This window comes from Parus major, chromosome 7, assembly GCF_001522545.3.
Source record: "Parus major isolate Abel chromosome 7, Parus_major1.1, whole genome shotgun sequence".
Classification (NCBI taxonomy): Eukaryota; Metazoa; Chordata; class Aves; order Passeriformes; family Paridae; genus Parus; species Parus major.
In genome coordinates this window covers 11,381,482-11,401,804 of record NC_031776.1, presented here as the reverse complement: position 1 = coordinate 11,401,804, position 20,323 = coordinate 11,381,482, and the positions used below count along the sequence as shown (strand labels likewise).

General features: G+C 38.2%; 1 protein-coding gene across 1 annotated transcript in view; it reads right to left on the bottom strand.

The window, feature by feature from the left end:
* The window catches only part of BMPR2 (bone morphogenetic protein receptor type 2), a 104,977-nt gene that overhangs the window by 50,649 nt on the left and 34,005 nt on the right, over positions 1-20,323 (bottom strand). Inside the window, exons 2-3 of the mRNA XM_015634383.2 lie at positions 2,043-2,216; positions 591-770 (exon numbers count right to left, since the gene is read on the bottom strand). Coding sequence (XP_015489869.1) covers positions 591-770; positions 2,043-2,216 — 354 coding nt within the window. The remainder of the gene's footprint in view (positions 1-590; positions 771-2,042; positions 2,217-20,323) is intronic.

Genomic DNA, 20,323 nt, shown 5'->3' with positions numbered 1-20,323 from the left:
GTTAGGCTGATTTTATAATAAACAACTGAACAGAAAATGACTCAAACTAGTATTCTTTGAACTTTATGTCAATGTTAGCCCTTACCAGAGATATGCAAAAGAAAGAAGTCAGATTTCAGAGGCTGTTGGAGAGAACTTCAGCAGTCTGATACAAGACTGGTTCTACCACTCAAAACTACCTGTGATTCATGACTGCCCAGACAGGCCAAACTTTCCAAAGGTACTGTAGCTTTAATGAAACCACTGGCCTGTTCTCAACAGAAGTCATGAATCTTCTGCATACCTCCACAGGCTTATGAAGCTGGGCATCCAAATACCAAAACACAAAGATTAGAGACCATTATGAAAAATATAAGCTGCATTCATAAGTTGCCTACACAAACAATCCTCTTGTGTAAGCATTTAGCTCACTCTTTGTGGAGCAATATGGAATATGAGACTAACAAACTACCTAAGGGAAAGCTCTGCTCTGTTTGCCATCTCTGTGACACAGAAAGGTCACAGGTTTCACATTTAACAGTACCACAAAAGAAGGCTCTTTCCCTAAAATCTTTATACCATGAAATGACAGACACAAACATCTGACTTACTGTAAGGTGTTGTATCAGTAGGGTCAGGAGGAGGGAAGTTTTCTGTGAAGTTGACATTACACAAGTCTGTACTACAGCAGCAGAAGCGGTATGTTCCATTCTGAATCAAGGAAGGGGTGGTCGTAACTATACACTCTTCAAAGTGACACTCCTGTGGGTCTCCTATATGAGACCAGCAACCTGTAAAAAGCAGCAATTGACAGATTTTATTTTTTTTTTAATTAAGCATAAAATTAGTTCTACTGACTGGATAAACACACCTACATAAATCCATACATTACCTAATTAAACATTACAGAGTGGGGTGAAAACAGTTAACATAACTTGCTTGTCTGACTTTACTACCACCTTTTAAACCAAAACCTGAAGAATTTCTTTTAGAACTCCCCATAGCCAAGGAGAAGAAAATGTGGGCAGGGATGAAGGCCAACATCAGAAGTGTCTAGCTATTGCCTAAATATGATAAAACCTGAATTCCTGAGCCTTCTAAGCAGAAGTATGCCATTCCTCATTGCTCTGATACCACAGACCATATCACCACTCTCTGGTCCACAGTGTAAATTAATTGTGACTTACTCCCTTCCTTAGGCCACAGGACTGCATCTACAGCTTGGTGCTTCTTACGTAAGTTTCAAAATTCTGCCCTTCCTCATTGTCAGCATCACTGGACTTTTCTACAGGATCACAACTTATTGCCTGATTAATACCAGGTCCTTTGTCCCTGCAGCAACTGTTTGTTCCCAAGTATGGTCAACAGCAGTTAAATGTCATTTATCCACAAATACCTGGAAGGGAAAGAGGCAGCAGTGGGGCAGAGGTGAGCAGTCAGGCTGCTCCCTTCAGCAGATTGCAATATCAAACAGCAATCGTGGACTACAGCTCCACAGGCTATTTGTAAATACCAGCTGCATTGTCATTCAGCCTTATACTACATTAACTTGCATCCAAGTAAAAAAGAGCAGAGTCCCTGAGAATGGTCATCAAAACATGCCTCCAGAAACTGCAAAGCCCTTCACCCCTCCTATCTTCATCCTCCCCACAGAACAGCACTGAATTACAGTACTGATATGTGAACTATAGCTGCAATTTCCTTTGTAAACAAACATCTAATCAATATGAGTATACACTTTTTACTTAATAAGACACTTACTATTAAATTTATCGATACATACACTGAAATTCAAGAAAGCCATCTTCCTCTGGACCTTGTAAGTAACAAGAAATTTGAAATTTTTTTTTCAGCTGTGCATTGATGTCTTTTAGAAGTCATTCATTTCAAACAAACTTTCTGTTCACATTTAAAAATATAAAATGGGAAGTTTAAAACTATGCATTTGTACAATGTGCAAGAAGTCTAGTTTTGCAGTTGTGCAGCTTTGTATCAGCTGGCTAGATCACAAAGAAATGAAGTAAATAAGAAAACTACTGCACTAAAACTGAACTGTTACATACCTTGTTTTACAAGATGTATGTCTCCTTCTCGTGTTTTTTCCCAAAGTCCATAGCAGGTACTACCTTTCATGCACAAAATTGTGCCATTCTCCTGGGAGATTCGGCTCTCACTGATTCCATGGTCCTGCTGATAAGGGTCTTTAAATGCACACAGCCGCTCCTCACTCTGTGTAGCTTTAGCCAAAAAAAAAAAAAAATATTTTTGATTCTGTGCATGAAATATTAACTTTAATAAAAAGATGATTAAGGTCTTCTGAAAAGATACATTCAAAAAAAGCTAGATGTGTAACTACAAGGCACTTAGATACTACTCAGAAGTACAGCTCAGCAAACATCCAATCACAGTAAGAATTTGTACTACATATTTCAACAACTAGATTTCATCCAGTTCTTTAACTCCCATCAAAGCACTGGCAGCAAAAAGATGGAAGATGAAGTAGATTGGTCTTTTGGGAAAAACAGATTTTGAACTTAAAGTAAAATTACAGCATATGTAATTGTAAATTATTAAAGGTTCTGTATAAAATATCTCCTCACGCATGGTTTATTTCTTTGATCATTCTTCAGCAGTGGCCCCAAAGAAGCCATGTTTCAGCAAGGCAGACTTACTGCAAAAACACTGCTTCATGTGTCACCAGCACGGGATATGGGGTATGAAAAAAACAAGAGACTGGGATACATGCATCTCACTTTTAAGGTTATTACTATTCATTAGGAGTCAAAAATTTGTAATTATTTTATGCTGAGGCAACCATAAATTGCTGCTCTATTCAGGCCAGCATTCTCTCAGTTTTTCCCAGTTTACTCTGTGGCAGCAGCAACTAAAATAGCACAACTTAGATGATTTTTCTACTGGCCTGATAGAGCGTGTGTGATCAGTTGAGCTGCGTGTCAGCTCAGTGGCAGTAAAACTCTCAGCTGAGGAGACAGGAACTTCTTAAACCACTGTAATCCAATCACTTGCAGCCCCACATGCTCCAAGAACCTGGCTGGCAGTCCATGCAGCTCACCCACCTCTCTGAACTCTGGTCAGTGCACTATTAACACTTAACTTCTGTAAGTTCTGCAGTGATAAATACATTTACTATGAAGCAGTGACTTACTGGATATTCAGAAAGTCAGTCGCCTAAATTTCATACCCAAATTTTTTTTTTTTAAATCTCTCTGAGCAGAGCTAGTCAAGTTACTGAGTACAAAAAGGTCACACATTAACAGCCAGCACATGCTGCCTCCAGCAGAACTTGCCAGTTGCGCGCTGCAGTTTTATTCTCAGAACAGCTGAGTATGCCAGGCGTGAAGCATCTGTCCTGCATTCTCTGCTCCGTGACATGGGACTGGCCAAGAAACAATGTATGAAAAGGACAGGACCCCACTGCTGTAAGGGAACTGGATCTCACCAACTTTTTGAAAATTTAAAGAAGAAAAAACTATCACAGAACTACAATTTTCAAGACATAATGGGACCAAAGTATACAGCCTTGTGAAATAGGACATATCTACAGAGGGACAGTAGGAAGGTTTTAAAACCTGTTGCATATGATAGCTGAGTGGGGCTAAGGCCATCCAAGATCTGGCTGTTTACAAAATGCTCAAACTGCTGCAAGATAAGCCCTTTCATAATTTGCCTTTGTGAAAAATTAATTTAAAAGAACAGAATTTATGAAACTGCCACACAAATCTGGTTTCCTTATTTAAAAATAAAAGTAATTCTAGGAAAGTCTACTTTAATAATACCTCAATATGTTAAAAAAAAAAATAAATCTTTGAACCCATGAACTAAGAGAAGAAGAAAAAAGACCAAAACAAACCAAAACCTTTTGAGTTTGCCTTGGACTCGGAAAACAAATAATGACATGTATCATGTCTGTGCTCCACCAACTGAGACAACTTTAATTGCTTCCTTTTGAGGTCTCTTAATCTTTCTATAAAACTCCTAGGATCAAGGTTGAGAGCTAAGAATATGAGAAGATACTCAAAAAAAGAGAAGTTATTAAGAGTCATGCTAGATGCTGTCCAACCATACGTATACTACAGAAAGTAAAAGTAACTACCAAAGGCTTTTCAGATTTAAAATTTATAAGAATACCTGTGGAGGGAAGGATGGGGCAAGCATGAGAAAATACAACATACAGCTAGCAACCTGAGTGTCCATCAATTCTCTTGCAAAGTAATAAAAATACGAGTTAACTTGACACAATTTAATGTCAGATTATCTCAGTGGGAAACTTTTCCAACAAAAAATAAAGGTTACTCATCCAACAACTAGCGTTTTCATGCTGATCACTGCACATTCCTGCTTCAATTACAACTTGGAGAAGCACAGCCCCTGTGGGAGCAGTACCCACTGCAATACTCTGCTGACCCCTGCCCCTTCCCCCATGGCACAGAACATCTGGAGAACAGGGGACATGGAACAAAAGCTACTTTATGTTTCTCTATGGCCTCTGTATGTTCATTGTTGAAGTTGTAATGCCGAAGAAAATTGGGTAGGGCATTCAGATGTACAGAAACCGTCTTGCAGAACAACAGAATAGATGAGCTGCTTCAGTTACTGCTCATGATTTCAGTACATTCCTGCTCTGGGATTTCTTTCTTCCAGGCAGTGGGAACTAGTCAGATTTAAAAACTTCTAGTACTGGAATACTGCTAGGTCAGGTCTTGAAAGCAGCCTCTAGCCTAGGTGAGTATGCTTGTATGCCTTAAACTTTGCCCAAAAGAAGTACTACAAAATACTACTACAAAAACCACACCAAAGTGCCAGAGTGCCTCTTTATAAAGTTGACCTATTTCAACAGAAATCTTACTCTTCAAAGTAAAATACTGTTGCTCATTTGGATTTCCAAATGGATGATGTTTGTCAGTTTTCAGTCATCATGGAAGCCAACAGGTATGCAGGGTGCATTCAGAGTGGAAACACATCCCCTGTCCTGTGGGAGCCGAGTCCCTGCAATGTTTGAGGGCAGCCACTCACACTCTTTATAGCAGCTTAGCTAGAAACAATTCCAAAGCTGCTTTTCCATCCTTGGAGATATTCAAAAACTGTCTACATATGGTGCCAGGCAGCTGGCTCCAGGTGACCCTGTCTCAGCAACAAGTTGGATGAGATGACCTTCAGAGGTCCCTCTCAACCTCAGCCATTCTGCAATTCTTGCATGTCTCCAAGTATCCAATGTGCAGCAAACAAGACACAAAAATTATTTCTCAGCTGGGCTACTTTGCTCTTTTTTGTCTCCAAGGCAAGCAAGATGGTAAGGCAAGACTAGAACTACTGGATTCTCTTGTTTGTCTTCAGTTCAAATAGATCCAAATAGACCCAAGGAAATATCTTAATGTTAAGAACTTCATTAAACAACAAGAGCAATTAAAATAAATAACTTATCCTATGAAGACTGAGGCTCCTGAACTGCTCTGTTTGAATACATCCAGTTCATTTGCTACCTGTCAGAAACATGAAGGGCAAAGTCGCTGCAGACATTTGTGCTCACCAGATAATAGGGGGCTGTGAGCAGTTCACTGTACAGTGCTCTTTGCCTTACAGATTTCACAGACCCAAGATGCACTAGCAATGTATTCTGAAATCAGCAAAATGCAGAAGCCATTTACAGATCAAGCTATGCAGTTTATCTGCCCAGACATGAAACGTCCCAGCATACAAACACAACCAAGACCTAGCACTTAAGTAAGTGGCAGCACAGATTTATAGGATGTCTGCTGCATGGCTGAAGTCATCCTTTAAAACCCTGAATTTACCTTTATAAGGCAAATTTCTGAGTAAACTCTGTTTTTTTCATCCCACAGAACTCATTAGACATTCAGATCTTTTCTAATTAACCCTTTAATGAAATTTCATGAGAGATTTTGAAATAAATAAATGGCAAGTGAATGCCTACATGTCATACACCACTGAAAAATTTGCTACTGGAGAAACTGTAGAAGCAACAGATAGGCTGACAGAAGAGGACAGAAAGTAAAACTTACTCAACAAATAATGAAGGAATTGCAATGAAATGTCAATTTTCCGTTCCTCTTGTATTGCATACCAGTCCAAACAATGTCAAAATAATCCAATAGAAATAATAAAATGAACTCCAACTTCTGTTCTCTCATCCTACAGAGATTTCTAACAAAGATAAGAGGAGGGGAAGGCACCATTCCCTCAAGTTTTACCAAGGGAAAAACCAACAGGAGCACAACAAGCTCTTCAATGCCCTATCACAAACCAGAAAAAAACCCCAAACCTCAAAATAAGTTTTGTTGCTGTCCAGCCCATTTTACACCTCTATGTATACCAAAAAACGCTTTTATATTTTATATACAGTTTCAGAAACAAACATGAGCGGCATTCAAATGGAATATGGGTGCTCCAAGCAGTCATCTAAGAAAGGGTAAATGTTCTCAGCTTTCTGCCCGGCTGCCACTACCGGTGAGTCTGATCACCACACGTGCTTGTAACACGCTTTACTTGAATCAAACTGTGAAAACTTTTTGTCATATTCCAAGTGGAGAATGGGTAAACAGACTACAATAAATTACTCTCCTGGAATCACAAAGGAACTGGGAATTGCCCATCGTTTCCCAAGTCTGTCCTGTGGCTGGTGCTTACTGCTGCAGTGTTCTGGGGGCACAGAGCTCATCCCCATAACACCATACAGCCCTGAGAAAGAAGACCAGGGCTTCAGAAATTCCCTTTTGGCATACGGCTCAGGTTTTTATGTGATTTACCATCCTACAATTTGTCAGTTCTACTGTCAACAAAGAGAATCTGAACATTATCACGGAAAAAATGCTATATAGATGTTCTCAATATTTTCTCTCTGTAATCATGATGTTATTTCCAGCTGCTCAGAAACAGATTCACACTGATAAGTGAATTCTGTCTGTTCACTACATAAAATACCCTGAGATGTTTACTATTTGAGTACTTGCCTTTTTTCCCCACTAAAGATATTTCTGAACAGCAAAGATCAGAAAAATATAACAAGTGCATCTACTATGTCAGAAATGCTGTATCTTGCTAACACAAAATTCATCCATACTAGGATGAGTTTAAACAAATGAAAATGTCACTATTGTTTTTAATATAGTAATTCTTTCACAATCACTGTGTGTTCTAGGAAAACAACTACTGAAAACAATGAAAGAGAAATACCAAAAGTTACAGGAATCCAACTGCAAATCCTTAGAACATGAGTCATGTTTTCACTAATAGCATCGGAAGTCACTTCCATTAGTACTTAACTGATGCTTCCTGACCTTGCATCTATTCAATGCAGTACATAGAATTCACATTAAGTGCAAAGTGAGGGGGAAAAGAAAAAAGACTCAAATGTTACTCAAATGCTACTCCATGGTCTAATCATTGGGATTAAAGATAATAAAGAAAACACTTGCCACTTTATGATTAATGCCAGGCAAAACATTTTGTGACTCAACAGTCACAAATGAAAGAACGTGAGAACAGTCTGAAGACAAACCTGCACACAATCTACAAGAGCAGACCTGCTGGCTTCACAGACCACACACAGGGTACCATGTTGGTAATCACTCCAATTGCACTTAACTTCATATAGGTGACAACTTAGAAAGAAAAAAAAGAAAAAGGTTTCTGAGCATTTGTTTGCCTGTGATTTCTTTAAATACAGGCCACTACACATTCAGCTGGGAATCTCAGTAGGCTGCAACAGATTTGTTTTCAAAGATCGACGTTTTTTCTGTAACTTGTCCTTTCAATTAGCAAGATTTTCATCAGAACAGCCATAGACACAAAATCTGTTTTATTTTGGCCCTGTCAGCTTTCTGTGGAGCTCTTTATTTACACAATAGGGGGAAACATCTTTGCCCTCAAGACAGGGTTATGAGACAGCTTGTGTTATGAAGACACATGCTATTATAAGGAAGGTATACATCAGGAAGTTCCTCTGAGTATATCTTTTCAAATTCTGATAGCTGAATTCTGTTGTGATGTATAGAGAAACAGAATCTTAAAGAAATCATCACTTAGCGAAAACTCTAATGTTGCTTTTTGTATCTTGTTCTCCTCAGAGGCTTTAATTACAATTACTTCTAAATGTGTATTGACTTATATTAAAATATATCATAAGCAGATGTCTTTTGAAGGAAGTCAAGTCCTCCAAGACAGACCATCCTCAATACCAACTTAGAGTGGGAGGAAAAAAAGCTAAACTACTGGTAATCTTTCACATATTTCTACTTCCAGTATTCCATTTCATAGAATGTTTGACCAGGGCTCTGCACTGACTGCTCAGAAAAACAAACAAATTGTCTGCCTAAGGATTAGGCATGAGAACTTGCATAAGGAAGGTCTAAACCAATCTGAAATGGCCTGAAGACTTTCTGAGCAGGAGGTCAGGAGCAGCACAGTGGAAAACAAAGCCAGGGAATGTTTGGTCAGGCAGGCTGCACAGCCTATTGCTTTACAGCAAACTTCCATATCAGAAGTCCTCCAGATGGGCTCCAAAACACAACCACTGGATTAATATTTTAAAGACATGAAGATGAAATAATGGAAATTTGCACAGTACATCAGAATTTCTAGGAAGGAGGCAGGAAAGTAAAGAAAAATGTTTCAGAAATTTACATCTGTGGTAAATTCACGTATTTTCCCCTCCTTCTAAGAAAAAGAGGGGAAATAAAACCCATCATAATAATTAACTATTTTACAGGACAAAATACGTACCTCAAGATATACTGTAATATATATTTTGACAATAAACCCTTTACAGTTTATACTCAGTGTTAAAATCTGGAATGATCTGTTCACAGTACTGCATGTCCTTAACCTTCATTGATGCAAGTTATTTTGGTTTTCTCTGCTTTTGCTGACTAACATCACAGTTTCAAATGCTGGCAATTACACAGAGACAGCCTTTGATTGAGAACTAGTGCCAAAACTAAAATGAATGCTAGTACTGCTACCCATTTCAAAGTGATTGACTGCACATGCAGATGACAAGATAACTTATGTTCACTACAAGGTCCTTTGCCCTCAAAACAGACTAGAAAATTCAAGTGGTTTTTTTCTGTATATGGTCTTTCCCTCTCCTCAGTCTAGCCTTCAATCAAGGAAGTAAATATGAAATCTGTTTTCTTTCCTTGCTCACTTTCTAACACAGTGTTGTGGGTCGACCAAGGCTACCAACAGCAATGGAGACACTGGTGGAGCCTTTTCCTGTTGAGTTTTCTTTAACAGTCCATGGGTATCTTGATGTTTCAGCTTCATTCTGAAGAACCAGTGGTCTGCTAGCACTAAATAAGTGCAACAGAGCCAGATCATGTGGCAGCTGTATTGAGTCATGCTGTGCAAAAGGTTCACATTTTGCTTTCCACTCAGGCACTGCTGTCTCAGACTGCTTCGGCATACAGTCCATGGCTTCCTCTGGGACTGGCTGACCCTGCTGGCACAATCACACTGGCTCCCAGCTACCAACATACGCCCCCCTTGCGGTCTTACATTAGTATTCTATGCCTCTGACCATACCAGGAATTTCACTAATTGGAATTCATGTAAATAGCAATGTATGGAGAGGCCAAAAAGTAAATCATCAACTCAAATTCTGTACTGAAGGCCTTGTTCTCCTTTTACCCAAATTTACTCTCAAAGGAAGTCTTGCCTTAGAAGAACCCAGCTTATGCAAGAGAAGCCACACAGCTAAGAACCAGGATGGCAGAGATTTATTGCTAGCAGCTGACGAATTATGTAGTTCCCGAACGCTGCCAGATTTTATGAAAAAACACCTGAGTTTACTGCCAATAAACCATGTCACTGCCTTACTTCTACAACTTTCTAAATGTTTCTGAGGATCACCAGACCACCTTGCTGTGCAAACTTCATGAGAACCAGATATTACCACAGATGCAAAACTTTATCCATCTAGTAAGAGCACAAGACATGGTGGCAAGAAAGCTAGCAACACCTGTGTTTTGGGTCAAACTTCAAGAATGTCAAGTGAATCTGAACAGTTAATACTGCTTTACATCAAGAGGTTGAGCATTTTTCAGCTGATATGCGGAGAGATTCGAGCTGCATCTGTAGTGAGGATATTAGGGTCAGAGAAGGATAAACTGCAGAATTGAACTCAAGTGTCCCAAAGCCTCAACCACAGCCATAACAAGCTGACCTCTGACTACCTGGGCCACTAACCAGAGCTTCCCCCACCTTACAATATCTCCTCCACAATGCATACAACTAAACAAGAAAAATAATCTACTTCTCACAGTGATGCAGCATTCTCCTTAACATTGTTGTATAGCTGTGTTCAGCAGGTACACGCTTAGAACATTTGTTTCTATTGTATAAGTCTGTCTAGTGCAGCAGGTTTCTTCCTTCATCTTTTTCCCACCTCTGCTAAATTCCCATTGATTTTTAACAAAACAAAATTAAAACAAAAGACACATAAGAAAAAGGTAGTAGAAAAAGGTTATCAATCTGACCAATATGAAATTCCTCAATGTATCATCTTCCAGCTGTGAAAAAACCCCTCTGGTATGTTAAAAAACTGTAACAGTATCTTAGTTCAGTAATTACACAGGACTGATGGCATTTTATCACACAGCTTGGCATTTAAACAGTTAAATGCTTCATAGCAAGAGACTACAGCAGGTTTCTTGATGTTGTAGAAACAGTAAGATGTAGTGGCATTCACTTCATTAAGCTTTAAAACACCCATCTTTGTCATCAGACTTCAGCTTACAGCCATTTCCAAAAACTTTTCATTTCATATTAAAGCAAAATCCAGTCAGTGTGTCCTATACAAACACAAGGGTCCAAGCACATTCAAAAAGTCTTCTGAAAATGCTGTTAATCTCAAATTCTCAAAAGTAGAAGCAACTTAGCATAAAACATGACTAAACCATTAAATACCATAAAAGTGTCAGATCATAGCATATGTTTAATACTTAAAGGAGAATGTAATCTACTAAACTAAACACATTAGTGGAGGGCAAAGCATAAAAAAATTACCCTCAACTCCAAATGCTTGTCTTTATTTTAAAATAATCTTAGAGCTTCCATTAAATTAATGAAGTTGAAGATGATGATTTTCTGTGAGAATCAGCATGGTAAAAAGCATCTTTGAGGTTTCAAATCACATTGACTAGTTTGCACTGTCCTCTTGTCTCAAGATTAAATGATTTTTGCTTATTTTACTCCATGAGCAAACAGGAATTCCAGTCTTTACACATAGCCAAATTACCTCAGATAGAATCTACTCACAGACTCACAATGTAGAGCAAAAAAAAATTTCAATGAGAAGTATTTTGCAAGCTAGTTTTACGTATACCTTCCACTTTATTTAAGAGTTAGTCCAACATGCACTAAAGGTCATTTAAACCCAGATTTCTGGAAAAGCACAGGGAAGGGAGTAGCTGGCCTTCACTGACTCAGCAAGATTTTAGACATGTAACTTCTCAAGGTCTCCTGGAAAAATCCCAGTCTACATTTAATCTGAAAGAGTGGCTAAATTACAGGATTTAAACAAGTCTAGCATTTTTAAATTTATCTTTTTTAATATATTTTTCACTTCCTAAATGACTCTGTCTCCATTCAAAGAAAAAACAAGTAATTTCATGTTGCTGTTTAGCAATTATGTCAGAACAGAAATCACCACAGCCTTAGTCACACATAATCTTTTCCATTGGCCAGTGTCTATTCATGGAACTGAAAAAGCCTGAATTCTTTATCTTTGCCCTAGTCTGGAGTTCAGGGATTTTTTCCTGGGTATGAGTGTCTGGTTTTTGTTTATCTGGGCTGTCAAAGTAAAGTATCTGCATGGAATAACACAGGAAACTCTGCAACTAAAGCAACAGTAAAGCAAAATAATGATGTGGTATTTATCCCCCAAACTCAGATATAACAGACTTCCCACAGCAAAATTGCTTATATCAGAGTCTGCTTTACATTCCCTCTGAAAAAGATCTGCTACTTTGTAAACACCAAACACATGTAATGTACTCACTCTTTCCTACCTAGCAGGGATGCCATTTCGACTGCAGATATTACTGAAACACTTTCTGGAGAACTTTTCAGTACCTTAAATCTGGGAAAAGACAGAACCCATACAGCCTCTCTCTTACAGCATATTACAAAATTTTTTTCCTATAAACATTTTCAGGACGCTTACACTACCGTGAATATACTGAAACATTCAAAAACTGGCAAACATTCTTCAACCTGAAGCTACAAGGAAATTAAGCTCCAGAATCATATTTTGCCCTCAGACAGAAGCATAATCTATTTGGCTTTGAAATCTTAAACCCTGAAGAAAATGACAAGAGCAGCAAAAGGCAGAAACTAGCTTCTACCCTGACATGCTTCATGAGGGTTTGAAGCTTCTCACCTTTTCAGAATTCTTCACAGAATATATGTTTAAATTCAAAAACAGCTCAAATCTTTTTCTTCAAGACATTTGTTAGTATGCCACAGAATACCCCACAAACCATTGTTATCTTGAGTCAAGAGCAGGGTCAACACAACAGCTCCCCAGGCACCTTAATACAGCCAGCACAAAGTGAAAGCCGCTCATGCAGAGGACAAACTATCAAGGACCTGTAAGAGATTGTGGGCTGCTACAGGAACTTGGGACTTTACTTCAAACACTCCTACTCTATGTTCCTTAACTGAGAGCAGGAATGGAAAGAATTGTCAGCTAAAGGTATTTATGGTGTTTGTTGAACTGGTCAAAACCAGAAAATATTGACTTTTGACTTCAAGGTTATCAGCCCATTGAACACAGAGGTCACTGTTCATGTATTTCTTGATGTTACAGTGTTTAAATCGTTAGAAATTTATGGGTACAGCAATGAACTATTTAAAATCAATTCATACATTTTCTTTATGAATTTATTCTTTTCCATTTAAATCTTTGTTGTACCAAAACCAACTGAAACTGGCTAAGAAGGCGATAGAGGCAAACTTTTGCAGACTTTGTATAGTCAGAAAAAAAAAAAAATAAATCAGTGTCTAGTCAAGACAAGCTCTTCATTAACTTCTGATTTCTAAGTTTATGCAGTTAAAAAGGGCATGGTTGGTACATGCAGACAAGCCCAGGTTACTGAACACACTTGTTTCAAGGACTGGCTTTCACGTACTGAAGTACGGTACGTCACACCAAGGAAACAAACTTCTGGGGACAAGGAAACAAAAAAAAATAAAAAATTAAACATTATAAGATTGTTTTTAATTATCTTTGTTGATGCTAATGACAGGAAACATGGAAAAGGGCACTCCCAAAATAGAAGCTTGAGGAAAAGACTGTAATCAACTTGCTTAACATTTTGCATTGCACACCTGAGGATGATGGCTAGAGCTATGCTCAAAAGACCCATCTGACCTCCACACCCTATACATATACTCAGGTAGCACAGGTTAAAACATCTCACAAAACACAGCAAAAGTGTGAGTAGGAAACATCAGGTTCTGCAGGTCCCAAGGCAGCCTAATCCACCAAGTAGCTGCTGCAGGGGTGCGGGGACTCCCCCACACACACTGCTGCTCTCTGCCACAGACACGAGATCAGCAGCATTTCAGTCCAGGACAGTTTGAACTTTTTCTGATTCAGACCTACTTAAAGGGCAGGAAATAAGCACAAACACCATCTTGGCATTTGGGACTAGTTAGGAAGGAACAATGCCAAATCTCATTATGACAACCAAAAAAACCGCAACAGCATAGAGGCTTTACAATACTAGAATTTACCAGTAAAGAGGTGGTTTCCTCTCTTTCCACTTTTTTTGAAAGACTTTAGTCTTTCAACACCACAAAGTGTTACATATCTTTATTACAGGGACACTGAACAAATATTACTTAGTTGGTGTCTTTTAAAACAAAACTGTGATCAAACACTTTGTTAGCCTCTACTAAGAACATTTTCACTTATGACTGAGGACATAATTAATTTAGCAGTGAACAAGGAGGTGCTGGGTTAATGCTTAGACTCCTTAACGTTAGAGGCCTTTTCCAACCTTAACAATCCTATGATTCCATGAACTGATACATGTTTTTCTTTATTTTGAACTAGATATTTGACAAAACAATATAACTTGAAACACTTAAATAACAGCTTTACATAAAGTCAGATCAGGTTTATTAACTCATGTACTTATTTCCTAGCAAACTGGCTCTAATTTATGAAAATTAAAGTGTAACATTAAAAAAACCCACTCATGTTTGTACACATATTAATGTTTTTTAATAAAAAATACATTGTTGCACAGATTACTGCATATTTTAAGTAATACATATGTACCTACAAAGTAGGTTTTCTGTTCTTAACAGATTTGTATAAAGGAAAACTTACTTGCAATCTCTCTGTAAATAAGAGATCCTGATCTGATCCTGAATTACTTGACAGGGTTGATAAGCCAGATAAGGACAATTTCTGATGATTAAAATACAAATCCTTCCAGTGTTAAATGAATTTAAGTTCAATATTTTGCTGAGCTGTTTTAGGACAGACATGTCTTTTTTCCCCCTTTAAACATAAACATAAGTATCAGAAAAGGGAAAAACCCAGAAAATACACAACTCATAACCTGAATATGTGTTTTAGAGTCTTAAGGCAAGATATAATTTATTCCATAATATTCACTAAACACATTTACAGGATCAGACAGGTTTTTAGAATCTCTGAGACAAACTAATACTGCAATCAAAGGATTAGCAAACCAGCTGCCTATGTGCCATTACAGCTGATTATCATAGACTGTAGACAGCTAGCTTACTTGGAAAGTGCTTTCAGGAATACTCCATTGTTGCCAGAGAGAAGAGTATAGAAGGATAATGTGATAATAACTCATTATTTTATTTTATTTATTATATATAAAAAGGGAACTTATGTAATAGGAATTGCATGAGGTTTTAGAAAATCTTGTTATAAACTACATTTACAGTAAAACCTGACAAAATTAAGAACTGGGGGCTTACTAAACACTTAGCCATTCAGAGCTAAGGATGTCATGCAGTGAAGGTTTGACTTTTCAGCCTTCTGCCCCAATCGCACTAAAAACTAAACCAATGCCAAAATTCATCTTATCATGAGACCTTATTACCTTACACATGCTAGAATAAATCACAGAAAGAGAAAAAATGGAACAATTTGGAAGTTACAGGCTTATCTTCAAAACATTGTCAAGTATCTTTTCAGTTCACGTGCAGGAAAAAACTCTGAAATAGAAACTTCCAAGAGCCCTCAATAAAAATAAAAACCCATCCTTGTTATTAAATAGTCCTCTAATAGTTTGTTATGCCCAAATTCTCTCCCTAAGGCTATGAGAAAGAATTATTGTTTTTAGTGGAGACTGAGCTACTACCAAACAGGAAAGCAGCAGAATTCAGCATATTTAACAAGACACTGATCTGTTTACAGCATTGCTTTCAAAAAAACCAACAGAAAAAAAAAATAAAAAAAATGGAAGAGTCTTCTGCTGATACCAGTAACCAACTTACTTCATCCCTCAGGTAGTTGGTAAAAAAAATAATTTTAGCAGAGCACAGCTGTGTAGCTCTATCCAAAGTATGGACATGGCATTCTTTTTGTTTTGCTATGTATGGTTAACTTTGACTAACACTGGCTTTAGTCTATGTAATTTGGAATTTTATATTAAATCCTAGGATTCCTGTACAGGGAGAAAAACAAGATCATCTTGATCACAGTATGTAGGTATTGATAGTGCTTCTATATCTCAGAAGAGGAAGCCAAAGTCAGAATTTCACAGCCAGTCAAAAGAGGACAGACTGCCTAGGGGAACTACAAAAATACAAATATGCACCAGTTATTCAAAGCACAGCTTTCCAGAAAGCTTTCAGATTAAATAGATTACTCCTTCCTACTTGCTTCTTCTCTGGTTTGTCTTTTCTTCCTCACCTTCTGGCGATTTAAAGGTCTTTGAACATCCTGTGTCAGAGATAAGATGAAACAACAGCCATTCAGTTTTTAAATGCTCTGTCTGAACAACACAGAGTAGTTAAAGAAAAGCAGCTTACCATAGTTTTATCCTCAGCTTCTTTGTTTACAACATGGTTCCTCTCCAGATCTTGCTTGCTGTCTCTATCCCATAATACTAAAAGGTAAACCTCTCAGGTTTGCAAGCTTTTTTCACTCTTACATAAAATCTCTTGAAATCCACCTCCCTATCCATTCATCCAAACAAAGGTGTCTAAGAAGGTCTAAACACAAATTCATCCACACTGCCTTTGTTTTCTTTATTTTTAAAAGCTATATTTTCTATTACACCTTTTTTTTCTAAATCACAGTTCCACATCATTGAGGACAACAAGGATGAGAAAACAGGAAATACTTGGATTGATGTGGGATTTAATGTTACCCAGTCACTGTAGTATTCAGGGACCAGAAAACACTAACAGAAATTAAAGTGAAGAAGATCCCAACAACAGAATCTGCTGGATCTCACAGAGGAAATATAAAAGAAGCTCATGCTCAGCTTCATTAATCCTTTCCCCCTGGCCCCCTGCCTCTAATTAGTATGTTGTAAGTGCTCTCTAAGAACATGGGACCATAAGGATGTACAACACAGGTATCAACGCTAAATTGAAAGTAAATTAATGAAAACGTTGACAAATAATATATATAAATATAATTAATAATTATTGGCAAATAATCTTCTCTGTGAAGAAGAGAGCAGAACACAAAAGTCCCAGCCAAGTCGTCTTTGCAGAATAATAACAAAGGAAAATGAAGAAACTCCAACAAAGGAAATGTGCAACTGCTACCATCTGACAATAAACCAGTGACCACCAGTTAGAGAGGAAAAGGAGCATTCCGTGGATCAGAAAAAAGAGGAATTTATTTACAAATTTAAATAAAGTTCTAAACAAAAATAATTGTTTTTTTCTGTACATGAAAATCAAGCTTCAGGGTATTTTCAACACTACAGAAAAATATTAACAGGACATGACAATTATCAAGCTTTCCTAAATACTAACTTGTAACTGAAAATACAGGCAAGATAAGTACCATAAAATTCAGCAATCTCTGAACACACTGAGTAGCTTCCTCATAAAATACTATCATTATAACACTAGTATTTGGACTTTAAAAGCTACTGAAACAGTGAGTGCAGAATCTGTCCCACAACGTTTAAAGTTCCAGATAGGTTTTACACCACCACAGAAGTCATTATTATGTACCTTTCCCCCTCCCTGTTACACCCCTGAAGCAGTAAGGTTCTCTCTCTTGCTATTCCTCCCCTTGATGCTTAACCTCATTGTACCTTACCTTTCAAAGTCCCACCACATTCAGTCCCCCCCTGATTTTTTTTCTCAATCTGCTTATCATTTTTGTGCCTGCTTCTCCCCTGGTGCATTTGATAGCAGCTGCCAGTTTCTCTCTTAAGCACCACTACACCTTTTCTAGGTCACTCTATAGATACAGCACAGTTCCTCTGAGCAGCTGCCAAGTCACCATCACTCTCACCTAATTTTATCCAAGCTTCTGCAGATATTAATTTCTACCACAATGTAAGTACACAACAAAGAAATTAGTTTCTCTTTTCTAAACCATTAAAAAAGTATCAGCAAAACCCCCATACTAACAGATGTATTAAGCTGACACAACACATGGCTCCATTGTGACTGTCTTTGGCATTCTTCAGCCTATGACCTGGCCTTCACACTTCAGTATTTTTTTGCCCTGAGTCATTTCACTGTGTCTTTATTCTGATTATTAATAAATTGAGACATGATCCAACTCAGGCTTTCATCCACATACATATCAAAAACATTAAAATAAAGATAAAATCCATCCTGGTTACTATCATGTTGCCTGTTACCACAAAGTTCTTACTGAAGTCCCTATTCAGGAGAAGCAATTCGTTCTCTCATTTTATGGGATAACATATGTAACTCCAAAATCTGAGGGATGGGAGGTGAGAACATTCCAGAGACCTCTGTGGGCCCTGGTAAATTGACTGGCACAAGCACCTACTGTGGAAGAGTCTCTTGGTGACCCCAGCTGAGCCTGCCAACCAAACTCACAAACTGACCCGCAGGAGCTCACGCTGATATGCATTCACCAGTGGATGAGCCCAACACTGCAGGAAGAATGACAGCAGTGTTTTCCCCCACAGGTTTATTTCTACTCACACAAAGAGCAGTCCCTTTCTTAGCCCTATGTCTGCTCCATAACCTAGAGACACCAGATGCCAAGACAAGAGAAGTTCTTTTCTACAGATTCTGTCCTCCTCTCCTGCCCAACATAAAACATTGCTCACTCACAATTTCCAATGAAATCTGACCAAAAAGTAAAGACCTCATGGATACTCATTTCTCCAGAGTTCAAAGAAAGCATGCTGGGTAGAGGTGAGTGGCACCAGAACCACCCCAATGGGAGGAAAAGGTATTTTACTAGGCACAAGGGATTTTACAGCCACAGGAAAGTTTACTTAAAAGTGCCTCCTACTTAATTCCCAGCACACCTCTCAGAGGACTCCTGGGAAACACAGTGCTCCCAATTTAGCCAGAATTTTTCCCATCATCATATCTAACCCACATTTCTCACTTCCCTAACTTTTTTAGCATAGACATGTAACCATTTACACTTTACTTAAATCATACTGAAGTTAAGTTCCGGTCAAGTGCCAAGTGGCAACATTAGAAGCAAAAATGATGTCAGGGTGAAAGCTGAGAAACACTGCAGAGGTCTCTCTGCTCCTTCTCAGCAGAGCAAACAGCTTCCCAACCAAGATCAGTTGCAATGGAACAGGGAGGAAATGGAAGAGGAGCCACATACAATGTCTTGCTGTGTTTTAATCTAAGCTCAGCATACGCTCCTCACAGCGGTGTCCATTTTTAAAGCATTACAAACAATTGAATCCTATGGGATCTATGCACACACCCCCATCACCTTCTGCTGAAGCACACACTAACATTAATCCTACACTGGCACAAGCAGCATCTTAAAAGAATCAAGAATTTTGTCTATTAAAACCCAAGCTTACATTTGGCAGTAGGATGAACACAGCAGACATTCTTTTCATTTCATACAGTTTTCTTGACATGCATAAATTGATTTAAAAGATTCCACTCCAGACACCATTTAAAACTAAATGAATCTGAGGCTGACAATTTTTATTTTCTTAAGCTTTGTTTTTTATATGTGTTCAAAGAAAATAAGCATTGAAAAACATCACTGCAAGCATCACTATAGCAACTGCAGCTCTTGAAACTTCCTTGATGCAACACACTCAGATTCCAGATGGAATAAAATGCCATGTCTATCTTGCTTTTCTAAGGAGCCTCTCTTTCCTACAAAGCCTCCAAACACTAGCAGGGACATCTGCTGCAGAAGTTGCTCTTGCAAAGACCACACAGACTTGGACAAATTCACCTAGTTTCACAGTTCTGAAAAGAAATAAAGCAATCAATACCTGCACCCAAATGCCTGCAGGAAATGTCACTAGAACAAGAAAAGAGTTATGCAAGGTATTTATTTGAGTCCCTTTACAACCCAAGGGTTGACCTCATTAAAGTCTGAGAGTTTTGCCACATATTTCAGCAGAGCCAGAATTCCACATTTACAGATTTCTCTGGTAGCCCAGCTCTTTGACTCACCATGCTGCATCCTGGGTATTTTGTAACATTTCATTACATCTGCTGCACACTAATACTGCCTAACTACCTGGATGCAATTTGCAGAAAAGGCTGTGTATTGTTGAATCAAAATCTTAGAAAAGACTAACAGCAACAATAATTTTTTTTAAAGTATTATGGAGACTGTAAACAGATCCAGGGTTGGTTTACCTCTAGGAAAAGGAAAAAGACTGGAGTAAAGGCACCACTGGCTTATCTTTTTTACAAAACCATTCAGGGATGAATAACAGACAATTGTGTATTTTGTTCACTGGTTCCAAAGTTCTGCATGAAATTCAATGTTATGGAAGCAAGAAAAACCAAAAGATCCTTTCAGGTACCAGTACAAACTATAACTACTATTATAATATTCAAGTAAAAATTAGAACACCATCAGAATGCATCACTTCTCTGCTGTATTCCCGTTGCCAAAACCATGTGGAATTAACAAAAATTCTGATAGATTCTCTGGTTTGGCTCCTATTCTGAAAAATAATTATCAAGACATTTGCCAGGCTCTGGTCTAATCCATTTTCTGAGTTTGCAGAAGTCACCCTTCCATTACAAGGTGAAATTCCGATATTTATTGCACCCTCTGCGCCAAATGAAGGCCCTGGGCAGGGCTGTGGTGCTGGGAGAGACGAGTAACTCACCACTGCTAATGGCAGGCACAGACTCC